This window comes from Pollachius pollachius (genome assembly GCF_949987615.1).
Source record: "Pollachius pollachius genome assembly, chromosome: 5".
NCBI classification, from domain to species: domain Eukaryota; kingdom Metazoa; phylum Chordata; class Actinopteri; order Gadiformes; family Gadidae; genus Pollachius; species Pollachius pollachius.
In genome coordinates, this window is record NC_136938.1 from 20,071,264 (window position 1) to 20,091,991 (window position 20,728).

The 20,728-nt window shown below is 45.7% G+C and overlaps 1 protein-coding gene across 1 annotated transcript in view; it reads right to left on the reverse strand.

Annotated features, from left to right (window-relative positions):
* elp4 (elongator acetyltransferase complex subunit 4) overlaps positions 1-20,728 on the reverse strand; it is a 51,832-nt gene that overhangs the window by 12,013 nt on the left and 19,091 nt on the right. Inside the window, exon 9 of the mRNA XM_079737410.1 lies at positions 19,065-19,171. Coding sequence (XP_079593536.1) covers positions 19,065-19,171 — 107 coding nt within the window. The remainder of the gene's footprint in view (positions 1-19,064; positions 19,172-20,728) is intronic.

Genomic DNA, 20,728 nt, shown 5'->3' on the forward strand with positions numbered 1-20,728 from the left:
TTGTTTGATTTGGCCCAGCACTTTTCAGGACCGACCAAAAGCAGAATAATACACCATTAGCAACTCAAAGTCCTGCCCTAAAATGAGTCCACTTATGCATCACATACAGTAATTGTGTGTCTATCAAAGACTGGCAGGTCTACACCAATTACGCTGATAACAACAAAACAATCAATGCATAATATTATCGGGCCGAACACCTGTGGGCTCGGGCCAGACGGCTGCCGTTCCTTGTTTCAAAACTCGGCTTGCACAGAAAAAAAGATAAAGCGTTACGTGAAACGTAGGACTTAACGGTTAAATAGATGAGTCTGGTTAAATCCATAAATGACAAAAAACGCATCAAATACAGACAGCAAAAGGGCGGCAGAAGGTATTTGTTTGCAGTACGTTTCATCGGCTGTATGATACCGGGTGAAGAGAAAGAGAGAGCAAGATAGAGAGGGAAACATAGAGAGGAAAAGAAAAAAACCACGCCTGCTGGAGATAGCGTTGCTGTGCAATTGGATTTCACAGGATATGAGGCAGCAAATGGCATGTAAAGGCTGTGGCGTCAGGCAGTGGTTGTTGTTTTACGGGCCAACTAGATAAGGGAGGTGTAAGTGAAATCATTGGGTAACTGCGGGGCATCAGGGCCAGTCTGAGGTGGTTGGGATGGGGGGGGGGGGGGGGGGTGAGTGGGGGTGGGCTGAGACAAGCCCACGGTCCCCCTTGAGCTCCATTGAACACCCACTTAGCCTGATATACATGTACTTTGAAACACGCAAAGAAAACCGCCATGAAAGGACCTAAGGCACCAATACAGGGAAAGATAAAATGCTGGGTTTGCACTCACCCATACATACACACATGGATACACACACACACATCACAGAAACACACACACACACACACACACACACACACACACACAAACAAACCACTTCAGACTGCAGACGCCTTTATTGAGGTATCAGCCTCAGCGATTGTGTTTGTCCACCTGGGTATGAAACAGCCTCTCCAGCCAGCGCAGGGAGAAGACAGCCGCGTGGCCCGGACCAGCCCACCAGCCCGGCCCACCAGCCCAGGCCCCCAGCTACTACACTCTCTGTCTCTCCCCCCCCTCAGAGAGAGAGAGAGAGAGAGAGAGAGAGAGAGAGAGAGAGCAAAAAGAGAGAGTGCGAGAGAGAGAAAAAAAGAGAGAGAGAGCGCAAAACAGAGGGTGAGAGGGAGAGGGAGGAAGAGAGAGAGAGAGAGAATGAACAGCGGCCAAGTGTGGATGCACCTCATTACCTCACTCGTCCACACACCAATTACCCCTAAATAAATACACCCATCCCACAGGCAGCAACAATGACATCCGCGGCTGAAAGGGAAGAAAGGGGAGCCGTTCAGAAAGGCTCTGTGCGACACACAGAAGAAGTCCTGGTTGGACGGCGATGAAAAAGAGTGCCGGGGGAACAGAAGAGCATGCCGGGGGGCTGAGGGTCTTTCAACAAAAAAAAAACTACAAAAAACTACAAAAAGAAAGCCCTAAAACTAAAGAGGAGACGGTGGGGAGAGAAAGGACATAACAAACATCCAGCAGGGATGAGTGAAGTGATTCAGATTAATTTCCCTTCTTCAACCCAGCCCATCCCAAACGTGATGTTTAGTGTGGGGTTGGGGGGGGGGGCAAAGCTAAATTGTTATAATGCAGGCGGCCATGAGATAGCCGTGCGGACTCAAATGATGATCGCTGTACAGAAGACGCGAATTTGCATTTAAAGCACTTGGTGTGACGGGAACCGCATTGTGTCCACGGGCCAAATAAGGTTCTCTGAAACAGAAGCTAAACACATACACACGTGAAAAGCTTGATTCTTAGAAAGCCGGGGCATAAAACACATTGGTTATACCCCTCAACCTAACAGTAAATGAGTCTTTATGAATAGCGATAGACCTGAATAGAAGTGGGAGAGAAGAGGCTGGGTGAAAGGACAAAAAAGACAGATGTGTGTCGGGGAGGGAGGGAGGGAAGGAAGGAGGGAGGGAGGGAGAGGAGGAAGCCAAGGAAAGCAACGTCGCCCCCCTCGCCCCCCACCTACACACACACACACACACACACAAACCTACATATCCCTCCATGTGGTACCCTTCTGCCTGAGTGAGTCTGTCGTACCTGGGGGACAAACACTCTTTCTCTGCCCCCTCTCTCTCTCTCTCTCTCTCTCTCTCTCTCTCTCTCTACCTTTCCCTTTGAAGTGGCTGTAGACTACGTTGGAAATGAAAAGGGACAGCGTTGTCTCTGGTGAGCCAGATCCGCGAGGTCCCTCTGAGACCGTGTTGAGGGAAAAGAGGTCCGATGGAGCAATGAAGTAAGGAAAGGATGTAAAACCCATTATTTTTTACCTCCTGTTTTTCAACCATACTTTTATAGCAGACCAACTCGATCATCATCATCGTCACTATCACCATCATATCAGAGCCTGAACACCAATGAGGGTAAAGAGAAACTGGAGGAAGACATTGCCCCCTGTAACCTCAACCACAGTCGCGTGTCCCTGGAGCGAGAAGCGAGAGCAAAAATAATCAACCCGGATATTAAAACGCAAATTCTATAATCGTGGCACGACTTGCAGCCTCACCGTGAGACTCAAGGGCAAGGCAATAGGGTGACTCACTTCCTCCCCCAACCCCATGCACGCACCTGCACAGACAGGGCGGAACGTCGAAGACACCCACCCCTCCGGATCATCCGATGTTCCTTCGATCGGCCGCAGCAAGTGAGCAACGCTCACGAAAAAAGCCCCAAACCAGAAAACACTGGCCCCGCCCACATCGCCTCAGCCTGGCGGGCTCACCTGACCCGGGTGCGGATTCCTCTGGAACAGAAACAGAAGCGTCTGGGAACGTGTCGGTCTTCCAGGCTGTCGCTTTCGGATGTAAATTGGAGGTGACGGATGAAATGGCAGTGAAGGGCGTGTGTGTGTGTGTGACTGTGAGAGGGTGTGTGTGTGTGTGTGTGTGTGTGTGTGTGTGTGTGTGTGTGTGTGTGTATGTTCATTAGCATGATGTCCTAAAGGAGTGCTAATTGAAATAAGGCCACAAAGCGGGCGGGGCTGCCTCAACAGGTGTCTGGAGGTTGCTGTTGACAAGAGATTCTCTTCTCAGCCCGGAATCCTGATGATCAGGGAAAAACCTGAGCGGGCGGATGAGGGAATCGAGGGATGGGTCGACCGGTTTCCTCTCACTGTTGGATCTGAACTACGTATAGGGGCATGCAGAACTACGGGGTTGGAGGGAGTCTGTAGCTGGGTCCGTGACATGAGAGCCCCTGCCACTCTCTCCCTAGATACGCATATACTACTGTACCCCATACAGCCATTTAGAAATACATATGTATAAGGTACAAGACTGCAACTTTGCCTGTTCGCTGCTGTTCTTGATGTACGTTACCTGAAATGTGCAATGCAGACTTTGATATAATCTTATGGATGGCCAGCTGTATGTGCAACGGCTATAGCCTTATGGCCCGAACACTGCTTTGAAAGAGACATGAAACACATGCAACCTCAAAAAAAGTTCTAAAGTATGAACAACTAAAGCATCACATTATTATTATTAACATTATTACGCAACGGGGGGGGGGGGGGGGGGGGGGGTAATCCAACATGTTCGTCCTTCATTGACTAGAGATCCTTTCTCATGACTGAATAGATGGGTATTGACATCACGTGAAAAGGTCATTGTTGTTGTTCTTGTGTACAAATTAAAACTTAGTGAGTCATGGCCTTCTGCAGGTGTGAATGCCTCAGTCAAACATGTCCGCGATGTGTCACATCACCTCGAACGACTGCATAGAGCAGCCTGCGTGACCTGCAGGCTATCACATAGTGTGTGAGCTGGGGAGGAATGTACACAAGATATGCAGGATCCAAACAACACACACATACACACACACTCTGAGTAACTGGCAATCATTGAAGAGATGCGAGTCGTAGGATCAGTTTCCACCCTGCACATTGGTTCGCGTGACCAAGAGCATAGAAAACAAACAGAAAACGACACCTTTATGGTTTTGTCTCCATAAAAAGTGGAAGCCACCCGATTGTTTGAATTATGGCCAAGATAGGCAGGGTTATACTAGAACAGTGAGAAGAAAAGTAAAAAACTAAGAAAATAGAAAATTAATTTGAAGAGAAAAATGCACAACAAGGAAAGTAATTAAATATGTACTAAATTGCCTCAAGATTCACAAAGAAGGCAACAATCTCATCACCTTAAATATACTCCTCTTATGGACTGAACCAATAATTGTCTGAATGAGATTTCGTAATAGGTTCGGATGAAGATATAGTTAAATTTTTTCTTATTACTATTCATTTTTTCAAAACAAACTTCATTAATATTTCAGTGACAGCAGTCTAACACACCATCTATAACTATTTGCCTCTGCTTGTGACCATACATTTAAAAACACAAAGCATCTTGTGCTATGCAGTGTGTTATCCATGTTAGACAGATACATCTTTCCTAAAAGGTTGCTTGTCTCTGAGCATCTATGACGATGCTATTTAACAAAAACAGAGAACGACAATTATATCGAAAATTCACTAGTGGTCCAATATAATTCCTGTCTACACTTTCACAGTGGAGTGTAGTGCCCAACATTGTGAACCTGATCACATTCGACCACGGAAACTGTGACTTCCACCAGGAAAGCTAATTATTCACCACACAGTCAGTCAGATGCTATTGTTATGACTCTTGGCCTCACATGCTGGAGGAGATCTTAAATCTTTGGAAAAAGTAATAAATAAATAAAAGTGACATGACAAAAAAAAAAAAAGACAGACATCATGATCCAAACATATCAGGCTGCTAAAAGGAGAGGAATACACAACGCCCGCTTAATGCAACTTGACTGTGTGTTTAAATGCCTCTTTCTGTACTCTTCACCTCTCGTTGCACTCTGTGTTAAGAAGAGGAACCTCCTGGCCCTGACAAGTCTGCCTCCCGGCCGCACGCGCACACCCATACACACACACACACACACACACAGACACGCGCACACACACACACATACGCAGACAAGCACACACACACGCAGACAAGCACACACGCCGACACACAGACAAAAGCACACACACACACACAGATTACAGTTTATTTTTTAGTGTGATAAACACATAGGGCTGAACGATCACACACATCTAGATCAAACAAACACAATCAGAAAGGAATACAAAAAAATTAGACATTAATCCAAAGTCGTACAAGCATATAAATTGGCAAAAGCATCCCCTTCATCTGCCAAATCCCTAAATTGACACCTTTTTTTGGTGAGAAAGCTCATTCTGGGAAAAACGTCACTGCGACACCACAGCTGGCATTCAAGGGTAAAATTAATTACTTCAGATACATGTGCTTCCCCTCAAAGCGGCAGACTTATTTGCATTGAGGAACATTCAGCAGAAGTAATCAATGCACACACAAAATACGGCCACCAAATGACCCCTCCCCCCCACTCCAACCACCAGCCCCTCTCTCTTCCGCCCCCCCCATCCCGAAGACCCACCCCTCTGCATCCCCAAGGCCCCCGGCGACTCAGCCATGCATGGAGAAACAAACACAGGTAGCTGGAGAAAATCAGGCAGCAACAAAACACAGAAACATGAATGGGCGGCATTACAATGACAGGCTGGACGCGGGACAATAGAGCCCGACCATTAAACGAACGGCAAATCCCAGGATGGACTGCGAGGAGAATGATACAGATTACAGGCACCTCGTCCCTTGGCTGGGGGACGGGGGGGGGGGGGGTGCGGGAGAGAGAAAAGAAGAAGGACACAATATTGCAATCTGACAGCTGATGTCTTCATATAAATGTATGAATTTACATTCCAATTAAAGGAAATTTACATCTTAATCACAGCGAGCCGAGCCGCGGTCCCTGGGTTAGTGTGTTGCTACGGTAATGAGGTGGGATGCTGCTGTGCTCTCTCATCCAGACAGTGATCTGTCAGCCTACGACACTCGCGCGGTATGAGGGGGGGCCGCAGCCCTGAATCCATCCGGCAACATCCTCTGAAATCTGTCTTAAATACCAACAAGGTGTGGGCCGCCACCCGGGAATAATGTGCCAAATATGGAGTTTGAAAAACATCAAACATATCTTAAATACAGTGCATTGAACCACGAGTGTCTCAGGCTGTCATTCAAGTGACAGGCTTTCAGTACTTAGCGGCGTTCTGTTTCTAATTTCCATGCTAATAATGGGGATATCATCGTTAATGGTTTCTGATTTTGTTTTATGGCATTTCAAATGGATGCCGCGGCTGTCAGCGGTGTGACTCAAACATATCATGTCGTCAGATCGCACGCTGTTCTGCGGCTAATAAAGACAAAGAGGGAGCGGCTGGATTGGTGGATCTATCAGGAACATCCTTTGTTGCTATTTAACATTAATGCCAGTTTTAAAGAGCGGATCCTCTAGGGCAGCGCTGCCAGGTGCAGTCGGAAGGCGACCAAACACAAGTGAGAAGACGAGGGAAAGAAAGGGTTGTGGGGAGTAGAAAAGAAAAAGAAACCTTTTAGTAAAACTTTTAAAAACACAAGTTGGTAAAAGTATGTCCACGGGCAATGTTGTGTTGTGGTTTCATTCAATTAGCTGGGGACTGGGGTGGGTTGCGGTTTGGAACAAGACTGTGTGAAACCACAGAGGGGCGAATGGAATCCAAAGGTTTACAGGCTCACTAAAGGAACCCTCGGGCGGGAGTCATCATGCGCATGTCTCGCATGTTTTTGCGCCACGTTACGGAAAAGGGGAGCGTTTGGAGACCTTTTTGAATAGTAGTCAGCGGGGTAATGGGATCATTTTGAACCAGCGACGTTAAGTGACTTACACCACCTCAACTCATTGAATCACTTCATTGTACGAGAAAAAAAACTAAAAAAAAACCTGATTGCTGACAACGCAAGCAGAGGCCGACCAGATAAGCGCCCCCATAGCAAAGAAGTTCACATAAATCACTTTAACATGGCCACCCCGCCATCTTCACGCTTGACTTTAATTCAGAGATGTGTGAACAAAAGAGATACAACTAAATGAGCCATGGCTTTCCTTTATCACCTTCCCCGTGGCCAAGCGGCCCTCTCCTGTCACAGACACTCTAATGGCTGGTATCTATTTGAGCAGCCTATTAAGGGATACTGCCTGTAATTAAGGCCAGTAAGATTACACCAGCCCCAGTGCCACCTCTCTTGATATGCGGCGTGCCATTAAGGATGGAAAGGGGGCTGTTCGCACACGCACACACACACACACACACACACACACACACACACACACACACACACACACACACACACCAGCAAGAACAGAGCTGAATAAAGAAGGCTAGGATTTACAGTGTTTGAGTTATGTGCACTAATGTATGTACTGCTTCTTTGCATCATATGCACTGCAGTCGCTGCTTTGCATCGTTGTTGGCGGTCTTTGGTCCGAAGCACATGAGTTGGGGCTAGTAACTTCCACACACACCTCGGGGCTGCTTTTGACTGACTTGTTCTTCCCTCTTTTGTTTTGTTTTCCATAACATCCACTTCAACACCGGAGGGGCGACTCAGAAGTTCCACCTCCCCTAAAACAAGAAGGGGCCTAAAAAGCACCGTGATAAAGCCCCAAGATGAGGCGAAAGGGCGAAAGTGTGAGTGTGAATGTTTAAGATGCAGCAGGAACTTTAAGTGTTGTGACTGCAGCACTCTGAAAATGCTGACTATGGGGAGAAAAACAGAGAGAGAGAGGGTATAGGGGGAGAGTGCAGGCTCTGTATGTCGAGGTTAATGCTGGTAACTGCTTTCTCTAAAATCAAAAATTCACAACCCCACATGCATTATGCTTTGCTCCCCAGCCAATCTAAGCACGCAAGCCTACCTCCACAAAACCCTTGACCACTTTCCCCCCTCCCATCACCACGACTCCTCCCCAGCGACTCACATGTGGACACACAATTCACCAGATACTAGGCAATACAGTCCTACAGGTCAAACTCAACAGGGACATGTCAATATCTACTACACATGGGAAAGACACGCGAAAATAAATTAAGTATTCTGGTAAATGTTGCGATACACGTCCATAACGCATATTACCTTTATTTCTCCCTCTGCATGGGTTTGTTTTTGATCAACGCAATAACCCTTAGATGACTGGTGAATCGAGAGTGATTTTGAGCCATTTCAAGTGTGCCTTCAAAGAGAGCTGTTGAACTTTTAAGTCCTATGAGATCTGCATGCAGTGGTGTGAGGACATTCACTGGGGTCCACCCCGTGGCTGAGACACAAGGTTACTTAGAACAAGATGAGAGGCTCTGAAGTCAAGTCTTTGATTTGTTCCACAAAGAGCGGAAATCCGCTCATCTAATCGGATGAGGCAAAGGCAAAGTCACAGTCACAAAAAGAGAAATGCCGACATACTAATTCCCTCAAACTTTTTGAGATGACCCAGGTAGTTTAATATATATTTGGACATCTATACATATTTGTGCTACAAAGGAAATGTTGCATGGAAGGGATTTAAGTCGAAATGCAAAACTGCACATGTAACGCATACTAGAAATTTGGTGCACAGAGGTAAAAAAAATCTTAAATTAAACAAGGTGTAAATCAAGCCTTTGTACAAACTATTTCTGTGACCACGCTTACAACCTCATCAGAACACTTCTCTCGCTAAACATGAAGGCTTTCATATTTCTTGAACTAAGACGCCTTCGAAACAATCCTTTCCAACCACTGCCTTTACCACTTCCGTAGAAGAACAGAGGGTGGGTTCAGGGAAGATGGAACCAAAATAGAAGAAGAGACAAAGACTGGGTTGCACCAGCTGTGCATAAGTTCTAAACTAATTCTGTGGTTAGAGTCCTTCCTAAGTCCTTAGTTACCACTAGTTAGTTCCAAACTGAATGTTGGTTTCACCAACGATACGTGGTTACTGTCCTAACTAGTAACAACTTAGCAACGCGTGAGTTTAACAGAAGCAGTTTGTTGTCCGTTCAGCGCGACGACGACTAAGTTGTAATGAATCAACAAGCTACGGTGTAAACGAAGTAACGATGTGCTTGGGAATAATGGAGAGGACTAGCATGGAACATTCGGAATTTACTTTACGGTTTGTTGTACCCATGTACTCTTTGTGTTGTAAAATGCAAAATAAGTTCAACCGGCACCGTCTCGTGTAGAAGGAGGCTACAGTTGCTGGGTTCTGCGCATTGGCTACCGAACGCCACGGCCATAGCCACCCTCCCCCCTAATTATATCATTTTGCAGATCATATTCTAACTGCCATATTCCACCAACTGCCACCATTTACACCTGCTTAGGGGTAAGTGTAAACGTTGAATAACTACTACTACGTAAGGAAGTAGTTGGTGTGGTGCAACCCGTTTTGTTTTAGTAATGTGTAAACCTTGACTTTGAAAACATTAAGGATATTTTTAGACTACGTTTGAACTGACTTAGGAGACCAGACTAGACTACTCAATATTTTCCCAGTAGAGTGCCATGCCCTCACTGGCCCTCTACTGGGACAAGCAGATTGAATTCAATTCATATGATAAACAAATCAATTTGTAATTTGGCGTTCTCTACGGGAAAAAGGACAAATCAACACATCGTGAGAAACCTCAGACTAACATATGGAGGCACCTTGGTGCCCTTCTGGGATTTGGGGGAGGGAGTGGGGGCAGGGGCGAGGGTTACACCGGGGGGGTTTAGTGGAGGAGGGGAGGAAAGGGTCGGGTTGGGGGGGGATTGTGGGGGTCCCCAGCGAACGCTCAGAGAACCGTAGGCACGCTAGGGAGAGGTGAGCTGTCACCCCACGTTACGATCACTGCCTGAGCTTATGATGGGGGGGGGAGGAAAGGAGGAGAGGAAGCAAAAAAAAAAAAAAGATAAAGGGTTCTTCGCGGACCTCCATCCAGCGTCATCGGCAGAAGCATCAGTCTGTGGATGCCACCTGGGAAACACTTGCACGCAGAGATAATAGAACTGCTCTGCCTAGCTAGCGCTTTATAGCTAGTTGAATGTGTGCAATTGGGTGAGGACACAGTTGTAGGTTTGATTAGACAGAGGCATGCGTTGACGTACTCTGGTAAAACTGTTTCATTTCTTTTGAAGACACTTAACTTACTCCAGTTGAATTTGACTAATTCTTCATTCAAGTCCTTTGTGAACCAACTTAAAAAAAGAATGGGTGGTTCTCGGATCCTTTGCTAATTGTACATCAAGGGTGTGTGAATCAAAAAGACAATGTTAAGATAGTATGGTTTGTATTTAATAGTAGTATCAACAATTTTCAACTGGGAACTGATATTATCCGTATTTGTTTATTTTCCTACAGTAGATTTAAGAAAAAATATGTATTGTCCTGGCCCACATGTCAGACTACAAATGTACAATTTTCAAGGTTGTATAAAAGTGTTTCATTATTACCAACCCAAAGGCAAAATATCGGAGACTTCAAATTGTAGACACAAATTGTAAACACGTTTTGCAAACACACTATGTCATCTGTTAATTCGATTTACTTGACAACAAATATCTTGACAAAGCATTACCATAAATTTCAATTATTATAAACATGTTGCCGCTAGCCAAGGCAAATATTTAAACCCTTGTATATACACAAGGTTATTTTACCATCTAGTTCACTCTACACGTTGCAAGACTGCTTGTAGGTAAACAAAACGCTTGGCTCAGAGATGACCTTTCGGGTTGCCTTTTGTGTGAGCTTGGCTGTGCAACACCCAGGCACACATTCTGTTCCCCAAAACCCACTCCTAACACCCTTGTCACTCATCATCACCCATCACTGTTGGGGACAAAGGGAAAGTTTGGTTAAGGCATACACTGGAGTGCTCAGCCAACTCATCCCACTCCACCCCCATCAGCGCCATCGCCATCGTCACCCCTTTGCAAAATGTCCATTAAGATAATACTCCAATCTAATGTAAACCCCATCTCACCCTATACATTGATTTAGGCCGTAAAGGCCAACCGCAAATAAACAGGGGTCACAAACCGTTTGCGGAGAGAAAATAGCAACACCTTGCCCCTTGTACTTTCCTTTTGAAGTGTAAGCTTGGCCTTCCGTCGGCCCTCTGAATAATCTACTGGGTGTAATTAAAGGCCATTCAGGGCACTATGTGTGTCTCCCTGTCCTCCATCATCGGGCCAAAGCCATTCAATAGCCACCTGTTAACTCTGGAGGATGAGGGGACACGGACACTCGTAAAATTCATGAGAACCCCTCTACATTCAGTGGGTCTCCATGCTTCCTCAATAGACGACACCAGTTTAAATAACTCATCTATTGATTGTGGGGTGTATCCCCCTTTTAAAACACAATTCTTTAAACCATACTCACGGTGGCAAGGGGTTAAGCAGCCACCGAGAGCGACCCGAGACGCATGTCTTTATAGTCTGCTTGAAGGTGAAGGAGAGGGTTCAAAAAGGCACGGGGGTGTCTCCACAAACGAGGAATAGGGCTTGTTAAAGCATTGTTGCACGGAGAACCAGCTGAAAGGGGAAACCATGCAAAGCCCTATTGGTGTTGTATTTTTTTCATCAGGTCCAAAGACAGGATAAGTCAACCCTTTTACAAATGACAAAAAAGTAAAAGCAACAACCCAATTTCGCATTGGTAAACCTAATTTCCTATCTTGTTCTGTTTGGATAAAATGCACCCCCGACACCACCGCTGCAACTGGAACACTAAAATCCAGAGTACACAAACACACTCACACACACACACAAAAACACAAACCCTGACACACTCTCCCTCCAGTACGGGGAGCGCCCAGAGTGTGGGAAAGTTATTTTTAGGAGCCAAGTAGAGAGCGTTCCTGGGCTCAGCGCTCCTGCTCCGGATCAACATTCCACCTTTGAACCGGTCCCACCGTGGACCTGTTTTGTGCCCGTCATGACAACGACCATTCTCTCTGGAAGGACCAGCGAGCGGAGGAGGGACTTTGCGATTTTGTTTTCTGATTCTATCGCCGCCAGTGCTACGGGGGGCAGCAGGGTGTTTGCTTCAGTGGTTGCAAGCGAGGAGGAAAGGACCGGCCCAAAAGGGCTTCGTACCGACACATTGGTAATAAAATTGTGGGGGATTATGATCCAGTTTGGATTATTAAATTCCGCCCAATTCTTTATTTTTTTTGGCTTTGATTGAAGTCTAGCTATGCATTATTCTGATGATCACTGCTAATCTTTTTCTAAGTCATCTTTCCCTTATTATTTGTTAATAGATGCTGCTAATGTTGTCGTCATCGCCATCATCAGCTACATACAGTGACAAGCACATTAATTTCCATTTATTTGGTTTGGCATGCTAATTTACAAGTCAGTTCGTATATCTTGGATAAACAAGGTCTAAGCATACCTAAATACTTTGTGAATTCTTAATGGTGATAAGAAAGGATTGTATGGGATTAGCGTAGGATTTACAGTGACAACAATTACAATTCACACACAAACAGCTCCCTTCAGAATAACAAAAGCCAAAAGCCGAGGAAATAAAGACAAAATTAGGCGGTTTATCACAGAACTTAGGGCGATATCAATAAAACAATCTCCCGGTTAAAGCAAAGCCCACGCTGTGAGGACACAATCTGGAGCACCGGGAGGGCCCTGGCTCTGCAGTCAATACATTATGCTAATACAACGGCCCCTATTCTCTACCCTCAACACAGGGCCCCTGAAGAGACCAGCAGACCCCCCCATTGATGTAGGGTGGCATGTATGTGTGGACCAGTGCGTCTCCCTTAATGGGAGCTGAGGACCAGGATCGCTGCTCTAACCAGCTCTGATTCCAGCCTCTTCATGCTAAGCTAGAGGGGGCTAATGGAGGATGAGCGCAGTGTGCAGAGGAGGCTTAGGGTTCACTGCTCACTGACGAAGGAACTTCACTTCTAAGAGGCCGGTTTAGGCAAACTGTGACTGGCTCTGGCAGGGCGAGCACATTTGTCGTATTTTGTTTTGTTTGTTTGTTTTTTATTACTGTCTGTTTGTGCGAGGGGAAATAAATGCAGAAGAATTGTGAGGCGGTTGGGTCGAGGGCGGCCATGTTTGGCCACTGATCTCTGATCTACTCTTCCCCCACAAGCTTTGACTTTAAACACAGCTGCCATTGTAGCTGGGGTTTGTCGTTGTTCCCGAGGCATCTGTGGACTTAGACAGGCGAAAAAAACACACACAGCTCTGGGCGATTGTTTTCCTCTGCAGCGACCCTTGATCCTTGACTTTGTGCGAATAAACACATCCTCTACCCCATTATTATACATTCTTATTAAACAACCTAAACTGTGTCTTATGGATATGCATCCCTCCAAGCATGATTCGACACGCATCTCTGTACATGGACTCCAATACAATATAGTATGAAACAATTCGATTGGAAAATCTATGCGATTAAGTTTGACGCGATTCAACCTACTTATTTCATTTGATTAAGGGATGCAGCATTCCCTTTCATTCAGACAGAGAACAGAGTACTCACTTTTGGGTAGTTGAAGATACTGTGTACTGATAAGAGTACTTTGAATAATAAATGCAAATTTCAGTTACCACAATAGAAAGAGTGCTGAAAGATTTAAGTATACTAAATAAATAAACTCCAGCAATCCTGAAATAACACTCAACATGTTATGGTACATTTGACAACATAGCCTATAAAAGCTAGTTAAACAAGCTCAAAATAATAACTTCCCCTGGGAACCACCCTTAAAACACGGTAAGGAACAATAAGGAAGCACCAGTAACTTGCTATGGTGAACAGAGTTTGCATTTCATTTTTATATCTCATGTAATGCAATGATTAGTGTACCAACGCTTTACCAAAGATATATAAATAAAGGTAAATGAATCGGAAATAACATAATGTCTCGCTATGTGTACTATATGAAAAGAGAATAGAGAAAAGACCAGTCCTTGCCAGGTAAAACAGCAATGTAACAGTAATGGCACAGTGTGATAAATGGACAAAAAAACAACCATGAATGATGCGTTTTCTGGCGCTGTTGAACTTGACAGCGAAACCAGCCGTACAGAACCGAAACATGGTACCATCTGCTGCCCAGACCCCGCAAAATGTCTACGTCCGATATGTTAAAAGACACGTCAAGTTGTGAACTGTACCTGACCGAGCTAAGTTCTGGGATCGTTGCTTGGAAGCGCAGATGATTTTGGAGATCAGTTGCTGTCACCAGCAGTCCTGAGATGCTTTTTGGAAGGTAGATGAGATGCATTTTGGAAGATAGAAACTATAGAGACACAAATTCATTCCTACAAAATGTTAGTGAATCGGCGATTTGTATCGCTTGAACCGACTTTTTGAAAGATAAATGCACTCTCATCGTCAACATTCAAATCGGGGACCGATGTGCATCTGCGATTCGTTACATCCCTACTGTGTCTGAAAGTGTACTAACATGAAATGCACATTTACAAGACTAACTGTGAGCAAAAAAGAAATACTGTTGTTTATTTAGAACCGGGCGTAGAAGTGTAGCCACATACTGAAACACATCATTATGCTATGATGAGAAACACAAACCACGTACAAATACAAACACGAGATGGGTCAAATGGCGCGTGCACACACACACACACACACACACACACACACACACACACACACACGCACACACACACACACACACACACACACACACATACACAGACAGCGTATTTGCTTGAATACATACATGCACATTCGCAGAATAGATAAAATCTCTGCTAAATAATGAATGTCGATCTGCTGTATGTTGTGAATATTGTTCGGCAAAGGGGTCCGATCGCGTGCCACGGACTGGCCTGCCTAGGTGCTCTCTATCTCACTCACACACACACACACACACACACACACACACAGCAACCATACATACATCTTGTCCAAAATGCGACAAAGGCTGGTGTACATGGAGGGATGGAAAGTAAATTATTCAGTGGTAATATTATTGAAGAGGTCCATTCCCATTTGATTGTGACTCCCACGGTAGGACCCGGGAATCACAGACACATGGATAAAATAAATACAAATTTCATTCACTCAACTATGAAGTCGGCTGTAGGGGTACTTTAGCACAGTTCTGTTTTCAATGACCTCTTATGTTGTACCTATATAAAATGGGCAGTGAATAACAAATGTATTGGTTTGGAGTCTAGTAAGGATTCCAGTAAAAAAACAGCATCCCCTATTTTTAGTACCACTCATTAGCTGAAATTTGCAGAAGCAACTACAGAAAAAATACAACAAATGCACCACAAACAACAAGCCCTTAGGAAAGCACGTGTCCAACTCATTTTCCAATCTACAATTCTCCCCTTATTTCTCTTTCAATAGGGCAGTTTGATTCCTCTGAGGAAAACCCCTCATTTTTAATTAGACCTGACCTGAAAATCACTTAACTGCTCCTCTTAGCTTACACCACCACCCCTTCCAACCCCCAGCCTCTGTTAAGGTCCTCACAAAGGTCCATTAACACCCCTCCCTTGACACCCACGGGCCTCGACGGAGGGGGCTGTGGGGAGGAGAGGGGCACACAGAGGCGCTGGCGATAAGACATTTTGAGGACACGCCACCAAACATTAACCTACTATACCACTCTGCTCTTCAACCCTCAGCTTGGATGGCCTTTTCATCCCTCAACTCTTCCGTGTCATTATCATCATCATCGTCATCATTATCTCCAGTCTCTCAACGTTCTTCCACCTTACATTCAGTGTTGAAAGTTGAACTTTAAGCGCACCAAGGGGGGGGGGAAGGAGAAATGACAAGGATTCCGTCTTGAGGTTCTTGTCTCAGTTCCACAGAGGCCTCCAAATGACTCCTCTCTAAGACAAGACTAATTTGACACAAATCCCCTACCGTGTTATACTGTATTTGACCCCTTGCCTTACCTGGGACACCCCAGTACCCCACAGGCGTATTGTCTGCGGGCTGAAAGGGTCAGATAAAGGTAAGGCGAAAGCTTTTGCATATCCACTGCATTCTTGAGAGCTTCGTCCCTTAACACAGAGTGTGCGCTTGTTAATGAGGGCCCAGACAAATATGTGCATGGGTGTCAAAGTGCATTCTCCTGTAGGTGTAGGTGTGCGTGTGTGCAATGTTTGCTTAAGTGTCTGTGACTGTGTGTTGATCTTGTCTAAACACCTTACACTTCTCTACCTGCTTAGACAGGGCCATGGGTTAATTCTGGCTTCAGGCATGACGTCTAATAACTGCTTGTCAACCTAAGCCTGAACTTACAAACCCTGCCAGTAAATATCAAGAACCCTGTGGACTCCTTTAATTCTGGTAAAGCCGCAAAAGATGGAAAGATCATACAGGGAAAATGGTGTAAATACTAATTGTTTAAAATAGTAATTTCATTGAACTACTGTTTTGTTGAGAGGCTGCGCTCTATAGCTGGGAAGCGATTAGCATTCCTGGGTTCCTGAGGTGTGTGTGAAAGGAAGAAGCGCGAGTCAAACCCTTAAGAAATTAGCTGCCAGCATGACCTCATGAGCAGTCATGGTTACGAGGCAGCCTGACCCCGGTATCAACCACAGAGCACTGTCAATCACCTATCACTCATCACTCGTACGTACTGGATGGGAAGATGATGAAGATAACGAGGAGCAAGACAGGACTAAAAAATAGGACTGAAGAAGAAGAAGAAGAAGAAGAAGAAGAAGAAGAAGAAGAAGAATTAAGGATCCCAGTGTGCCAATGTGAGTGTCAATGAGTTTTCGAGCCTTTAAGAATAATGTCGGTCGGGGTGCAAAAAAAAGACAAGGGGACCCCGGCACGGGACTGAACCCAGTTGAGGGAGTGCTGTATGTGGCCCCGGGGCCTGAGGAGCCGCGGTAATCGCGGGGATAAGGGAGGGCTGGCATGGGCTGTCACTCGTCCACACACCAGGCTTGGAGTCTGATCACTATCTCAATGTGTCAATCACTGGTCCCACTGAGACGGTTGGCCAAAAGGTCACGCCGAAGTGACGTCCAGGCACGCAGGGGTGCGGATGGCATCATGCACGCGTGTGCACACATTCTCGTGCTTTTGCATACACACACACGCGCGCACACAATAAATACTACAAATACAAATCAAACTTTCATGGCGTAAATATGCTGCACTGAATGTGTTACTTCACCATAGAGTGAAAACCGCAGCCCTCATTTGAGCCCAACTGGAACCACAACAGTGTGATACATCGCTCGGGGCCATTTGATTAATGACTGACTGTTGATACAATACAATGTTCTTTGGAAATTCCCAACAGTTTTGATTCCAGGTATTTCAATTTCATATTGCATTTCATATAGACACCTTCTCTCATGTCGACATCCTAGGTCAATCTAGAGTCGTAAAATCAGTTTCTTTCCAGGTCTACCTTCCCCATGCAATTCTATGTTCTGTTTTTCAGGCGAGGCTGTGATCCCGTGGAACAGCATGCAAAGCTTTTCCTAAAGGAACTAAGACCTCAGCCTGCTTGCATTGAGCCCCTCAAGAGCCCCATCTCTCCCCATTAGATGCACCCTTCCTCCGATCCCTGGCCATGCACTCTGCAGGGCCTAATTAAAAGGCCATTGGGGATATCCACCTTGACTTTTACGAACCTTATAAATCAATGCTGGAGTGGCCCATTCAGGAGGTCAGTGGTTGGGACGGGGGTTGGCTGAGAGGTAGTGAGCCAATAAGGGAGTAGACAAATGCCTAGAGAAGGTTTTGATGGTGAGGGGGCTGGCGGAAGAGGTGAAGAGGGGGAGGGGGGTTAACTATGGGGGTGCAAGCAGGGCAGGGTGGCGGTGGTGGTGGTGGCGGTGGTGGTGGTGGTGGTGGTAGAGTTGGGTTGCAATCGTCTCCTCCCACTCACCTCCTGCTTGAGACAATAGGCCCCACTAATAGTCTGAAGAGCAGAGGGTGTGATAAGGTAATGATAATGTAATGAGGACCAATCATGAGGCTGAGTTAGGAGGAGGGCCCCTTAATTTGTCTCTGGAGTGGTGGCGCCGTGACAGATTGATTGCTCTGCGGCCGAGCGATGATGTGCTGCCGCTGCTGCTGGGATGCCCTGTTTGTGACAGGAGGCAAAGGGCCTGGGAAGCCATGAATCAAAATGAATGAGTAGAACACCCCAACAGGAGAAATACATACATATATGTATATGGGCTTGTATGTCGAATGAGGATTTCTTAATAAAACCTCTTGACGAGTGACCAAATGCGATCAAACCCGCTTTTTCATGGGCTTCTCATGGACATGACCCTGCTGTGCTGAGGAGCAACCCACACCACGTATAACAGGAAGGGTGTCATAATCAATAGTTTCACCTTTTGTGTTGACACCCGACGGCACGCAATATGCAATCGCGGGAGACCAGAGCTCGGTCTAACGCGAGAACTGTCTTAATCATCAGCACTTAATGTTGGTCTTAGGCAACAAATGCAGAGGCGCTCTGAATAAATCATTAGTTAAAATATAAATGGGGCTCTTGTTCATGCTAACGATGTGCTTGCGTGACATTCAAAATGCTTTAGGCGGATGCATTGTTCACACGGAGCAGGAATAACAATAAAAAATACAGAAGACTTCCAAGGGTATATGTATTTGGAGATACTTGAAAGCCAATGGCCAGTGGACCCTAGGCTGATGTTTGCGTCTCACAAAGAATTTCAGTGGCCTTTGCTAGGCAGTTATTGATTTCCAAATATGACGCAGCCTTACGTTGTTCAAAAGACTCCAGCCAATCAGAGTGACTCTCGTGCTCTGTTCGCTATGGCAGAATCCCGTTGGAAGTAAAGAAAAAACATTTTGAACACAGATTTCGGTTCGCCTTTCAACATTGTTATTCAGTCTATTTGGGATTAAACATTGCTTAATGCTACACTTTTCTCCAGCGCGTGATTTACAGGCTAACTAACTAACCTGAGCCTTTCAACGTTATCGACTGGGACCCGATCTGCAGAGAAGAACAGAACGTGAACTTCCGAGTGAACCAAAAGAAACCCCCATTACTGTCCCTACATCGGAACAAGAAAAACCTCCGGGGACATACCTCGATGGTGAACTGCTTCCTCTTGAGTTTGAAGGCCAGATCCTTGTGGTCTGGGAGTTCGGTGAGCAGGCAGTTGAGGCGGGGCACCTGGCGCACGTGGAGCAACCCTGACAAACGGACACAGAGGAGACACAAGATGGAGGACCCCGGCGAGAGTAACACACATCGCTCGCAACCAGTCAAAGCATCTTACCCGACATACTTTTCCCATGTCGCACGTAGTACAGTAAGCAATGACAACCTCGACAATATCTCCTGCAACATGCCAAATTATCCTCCCCCCATCCTCTCCCCTTACCCACCATATACTTCCCCCTTTCAATTTCTATTCTTCCGCCTTCCCACTCTCCTTTGAAAAGTCATCGAGAATACAAGAGTCAGCACTTAAAGAAGTGTGGCAACACCCTAATACACATTTAATGAGGCTGAGCAAGATAAGCAGTAACTTTTGTTCTTAGCGAAAACTCATTGGCTCTTTAATTCTTGCAGGGATACTTGCTATTACGCGTGTGTGCATGCTTGTGTGCATGCGAGCCTGCATCTGTGTGTGTGTGTGTGTGTGTGTATGTGTGTGTGTGTGTGTGTGTCAGAAGGGATGTATCGTGTAAAGTCAGAGGGACGGATGTATTATTTAACAAGTGATTAAAATAAGCGGCCCAACCAATTAAAGAGTCCGGGCAGGACCCTGCGTAGTATGACCGAGACAAAGACAAATGTTGGAAAGGAACGCTTTCAACTTTCTACCTATTCTCTTCGTTCCTCCTCTTCCATTAGGCAACATTTTCATAAAAAAAAAAAAGAATTGCAGTGGGCGGGTGCTCAGAGGCGGGCGTGAGAGAGGAAAGTGGAGCACTGGGGAGCAACAGAGACAGGGAGACAGACACAGAAAACGTGGGGGGATGGTGGTGGAGTCTCTCTCTCTCTCTCTCTCTCTCTCTCTCTCTGTGTGCACTTGGGTGATTTCCCCTCTGCTGATTTGCAATGACAGGCTTCCCAGCATGCTTTGAGCAGCTCTGAACTGCTGCCGCACATAAAAAAAAGAAGAAAAACACACACACACACACACACACACACACACACACACACACACACACACACACACACACACTCTCACGACCAGATGCGTTTGCGCTCATGGAACACACATCAAAACAATCGTACAACGGGAATTCGTTTCATAACCCTAAACCGGCTCTTCTCCTCGTAGTGTGTTAGCTGGAGATGGAGGACTAGCCCAGGTCTGCATGGCTAGGATTAGCCATTTCACAACACAACACAAAAAATCCCCTAAACTGATTTACGGTGAACAAAAATTGTTTGGCTAATCATAGCTAGTAAAGAGGCGGGCTGCTCTTTGAGTTGCAGAGCGCTGTGATCGCTACGGGATGTGTTACCGTGTAAATAAAACATGCTGCTGGGTGAAACCAAAAGCTGCCATTCAATGTTTTTACTCTCCGTCCGTTCGTCTGTCACAACTAGGGCTGTCTAACCCGAGGGGGGTGGGATTTGTTTGTGTGCACATGTGTGTATGTGTGTGAAGTTGTCGTGGTGTGTGTTGTGGTGTCTGTGTGTTTATGTGTGCGTGTCTTCGCTATGCGCGTGTGTGTATGTATATGGGTGTGTGTGTAGTGGTGTGTAGCTGTTTGTGTGTCTGTTTGTGTGTG